Here is a 4,465-nt window from a genome sequence, read left to right as displayed (position 1 = left end):
TTTATGAACGTAAGATAACTCTTTCTCAAAGCCAGAAACCAGAGAAGTCAGTCTCAAACTTGGGATGTCATCAGTTATAAAGTCCTGAGCTGTTCCATAGACAATGAATGGGAGATTTTCTTTTTCTGCCCAAATGAGCTGAAAATGTACATATATATATATGGGAGAGAGTTGTTCATGTTTACTAATCATTTTGGACTGTCTTAAACCATAGGAATGATATGTATGGACTTTGAAAATGAGTTTCTCTTTAAAAAGAGAAGCTTTTCCTCCGTCCTTCTGTCAAATGCAGCTATTATTAAAACTTTTGTGTTGTGTTTCCCTTTGCATGAACGATGACACTACAGCTTCATTACCAGTGTAGTGCGCTGTGTGATGTTGTTGAGTATTGTTCCCCAACAGGTTAGATAAGTTCCTCAGGTGAGGGTTTTCTTGTTGGCTTGGAAAAAAAACTCATGTTGCCAAAGCTATCTGAGTCATCATAGCAACATAAACTTTACCTACATGTAACATTAGAAATGGATTTATCTAATGATGCGAATTATTGCTTTTCTGTTGTTGTTGTTGTTGTTGTTGTTGTTTTTTTTGCATGTTGACCAACTTTTGTCCCATGTCAAATTAACCCATCTATGATTTAACCCTACTCACTTCTATACAAGTAACTGATCATAAAAAATAATCAAGCACAGTGGTTTGTCATTGCGATTGTGAATTTGTTCGTTATCTGTCATTGGAAAGAGTTGTTTTGTTGTGAGGCCAGTTTAAGTAGTTAGTGGTGTTGAAATGCTGCTCTCTCTCTCTCTTCTCTTTCACGGGGCTCAACTTGCAATCAAGGAGGAGCCGAGAGTCCTCCGGGGCTTCTCCTGGAACCTGCTCCTCAAATATAAAGCGCTCCCCCCATCCACCAGGAAGACTGAATCATAACTCACAAGGAGGAGCCGCCGCCTGCGCATCTCTGTGGTTTTTCCCTGAAACCTGTTCTGACATCTGACTGCAGCCTGTAGCTAGTGATCCAGTCAGTGTGTGAAACAGCTGTTTCTGTAGTTTTTCAGTTGTCTAAATCAGCCTCCCAGTGTAAGGTTACCTCCGCAGAGAACCCAACTTGTCAGAGAGACAGAGCGTGAAGCGCGTCCTAAGTTTGGAGAGGAGAGAGCGCGCAGATGGCAGCCCTCATCAGCGCGTACTCGTCGTGGCCGGAGTCCTTTGAATGTCCTCCAGGAGACGGGGACGTGCCCGACGGACACGGCCCGCACAGAACTCCCGTGGACAAGGCGCCGGAGCCGCGGATCAGACGGCCCATGAACGCGTTCATGGTGTGGGCCAAAGATGAGCGCAAACGGCTGGCGGTCCAGAATCCAGACCTGCACAATGCCGAGCTCAGCAAAATGTTGGGTGAGATAAAGTTATTTAAAGTTGTATTTCATTTCATTTATTTTCATTCATCTACGAATCATACATTTCATGAACATTGTAATCATCATTACGGCTACTTTTTTTTTAAATCGTTCACACAGTATAATTCCCCTCAGGCCTCGGCTGTTTCCAAAAAGTTTTTAAGTTGTTTCCAACACCAAAAGGATAAGTTCATCCAAATCTAAAAAAACCCACTTTTAATCCGAATCTAAAATACAGCAAATCATGTGTGTAATCGTGTGTTCAGCAGTTTAAGCAACTAAAATAATCGCTCAACTTCACAGCCATTACAGGGAGAAGCGCGTGGGCAAACAGCCTACATTTAAAAGTTGGTGTCTCTGTAAAAGCCTTAAATTCGTTAAGAGTATGGACATAAAACGGATATAAATGTATTATTTTGAGTTGGATTTAGGTTTCTGGATTAGTGTTTAATGTTAAGGTCAAAATCTGGCACTCTCGCAAATTGGAAATCACATTAAAGCCAATTCCAGAGCAGCGATACATACACAAAATATGCTTTCATAAATAACGGCCAAATTGGTATTGGTTTTTTGTTGGTGAAAAATAAAAAGATATATATTTTTTAAATTCTTTTAAAAAAGAACTTAAAGGGAAGCTGGTGAAAGTTAATATCGGTGTTTTTTCTTTATTAAAAAAACGCACCTGAAAAGTAAATGATAATTACGAGTTCTTTTAATGTAAAGCAGGACTTGTCTTATTTTCCTTGTTATATCTGTTTTATAGTGCTGTTAAATCTTGAAAAACACAATCCCACCATTATTCATAGGAATTGAATACCATAATTACCCAATAAAAGAGTATAAGGCTAAAACTTATGAAATGATTCATTTATGGATATTTTAAAAGTTGTAGAAATTGTAAGTGTAAGTGTGTGAGAAAATGCATTCTGTCATTTTAATATCATGTAGTTATAACAAACTTTAAACATCAATTAAAAAAAGACTAGAAATGAATTGCAAACTAATCTTTTGAAACAGAATTCAGAATTTAAATTTAAAAAATAAATCTCTTTTTCTTCTCGCAGGCAAGTCATGGAAGGCCCTGACTCCCCCTGATAAGAGGCCCTATGTGGAGGAAGCAGAGAGGCTCCGGGTGCAGCACATGCAGGACTACCCCAACTATAAGTATCGGCCTCGCCGGAAGAAACAGCTGAAACGCATCTGCAAGCGAGTGGACCCTGGCTTCCTCCTGAGCGGGCTGGCCCCTGATCAGAACGTCCTGCCCGACCAGCGAGCCCTCTGTCACCCCCTCGACAAAGACGAGGGCAGCCCTAATGGAATGAGAAGCGGGTTCTCCAGCCCCAGCCCCGCTCTGCCTAGCGTCAGAAGCTTCAGAGACCCGGCCGGTTCCAACAGCAGCTTTGACACCTACCCCTACGGCCTGCCCACTCCCCCTGAGATGTCCCCCCTAGATGCCATGGACCACGAGCATGTACCCCCCTCTTATTATTCAACATCTGGAAGCTCCTCCTGCTCTTCCTCCTGCCCAGATGAGCACCACCAGAATCAGACACACATGGGCAGCCCGCCCCCTTACCACACTGACTACACTCAGACACAAATTCACTGTGGGGGCACACACTTAGGTCACATCTCTCACATGTCCCAAAGTGGTGGTGGGCTGATCCCGGGCCATCCACTGTCTTACTACAGTACCTCATCCTTCCCTCAGATTCACCACGGGCTCCACCAAGGCCACCTGGGTCAGCTGTCCCCCCCACCGGAGACACAGGCTCACCTGGAGACTCTAGACCAGCTGAGCCAGGTAGAGCTTCTGGGTGAGGTGGACCGCAATGAGTTTGACCAGTACCTGAACTCCACTGGGACCGGGTTCCATCCTGAGCAGGGCGGCAGCATGACCGTTACGGGACACATCCAGGTGGCGTCCGCCGCCACAGCTTCTGTCACCGCGTGTCCCAGCAGCACCACAGAAACCAGCCTCATTTCCGTGCTTGCGGACGCAACGGCAGCCTACTACAACAACTACGGCATCTCGTAAGCTTGGTTACAGCACCCGTTACACTCGTGGCTGATCAGAGACACTATGGGGTTTAAAATGGGTGAAGAAATTTGGGGTGATGTTGCCCTTGGGTGCCAGTAAGGGACAAGATTTCCTTGCTATCATGTGTAATTTCAAATCCTGTTCTGGCAACCATGAGCAACATCATCCCATCAGGATTAAAACCAGAACTGACTACTGAGCAATATGATTGTCTGGAGCCGTGGAGAGAACAAAGAGCAGTTGGAGGAATATGAAGAAAGGGAGATGGACACCTCAGGGATGCAGACACAAAATACTATAGTATGCCACCTCCAGTTGTCATGACATTTCTAAAACCAGAAGAACAATCGTAAAAGACTTGTTGTCCACTTGTAAATGTCACCAGTTACTGTTGCCACTGCGGCCTGTACAGATGCTCTTTAGAAGCTAATTTAAGTCCTTTGATGTTTCGCGTAAATGCTAAATGTAATGCTATTATCAACGCTTTCCATTCGAATGTTTGTATTATACGTTCTCGCTCTCATTAGTTTGGGAGTCTTACCTCAGTAGTTGTATTTGAATGAGGTTTTTAGTTGGACATTTCTTATGCAATTTAACAAAATGGTGTATAATGAAGAAAAAAGGCGTTTATACTTCTTCTCAAGTACTTAATAATATATAATCATAACCTCTACGATGAAAAATAATAATGCTAAACTATAACTGTATGCTGATTTAGGTTTGTGAAAGACAATAATTTAAAATAAAGTTCAATTTTTATATTAAAGCAGTTGCTACTTGGATAATGCGCCCACAGACAACACACCACATCAAAAGAATGTGTCTAAGAGTTTCGGTAATAACTGATAGACTTGAAAGGTTTCATGTGGTAGCAGATGAAACACCTTTCTGCTCATATACAATGCAGTTAATATAGATTAATATAATCACATCAAAACATACAATAAAGGAAAGTCATTTTTTCACACTACAGGTTTTTATACACAAATGGGGGGAATTGGTGCGTGTGCTCTTTGTCCATCTTTGAATT

General features: G+C 42.6%; 1 protein-coding gene across 1 annotated transcript; it reads left to right on the top strand.

The window, feature by feature from the left end:
• Positions 1-937: 937 nt before the first annotated feature.
• Positions 938-4,103, top strand: sox7 (SRY-box transcription factor 7). The gene is made up of 2 exons (XM_083934345.1): positions 938-1,392; positions 2,459-4,103. Exons 1-2 carry the CDS (start codon positions 1,161-1,163, stop codon positions 3,430-3,432), a joined length of 1,206 nt encoding a protein of 401 aa, XP_083790471.1. The 5' UTR covers positions 938-1,160; the 3' UTR covers positions 3,433-4,103.
• The last annotated feature ends 362 nt before the right edge of the window (positions 4,104-4,465 follow it).

This window comes from Echiichthys vipera, assembly GCF_963691815.1.
Source record: "Echiichthys vipera genome assembly, chromosome: 19".
NCBI lineage: Eukaryota > Metazoa > Chordata > Actinopteri > Perciformes > Trachinidae > Echiichthys > Echiichthys vipera.
Note: the sequence above shows the minus strand (reverse complement) of the source record. Positions and strands in the feature narration are given on the sequence as shown.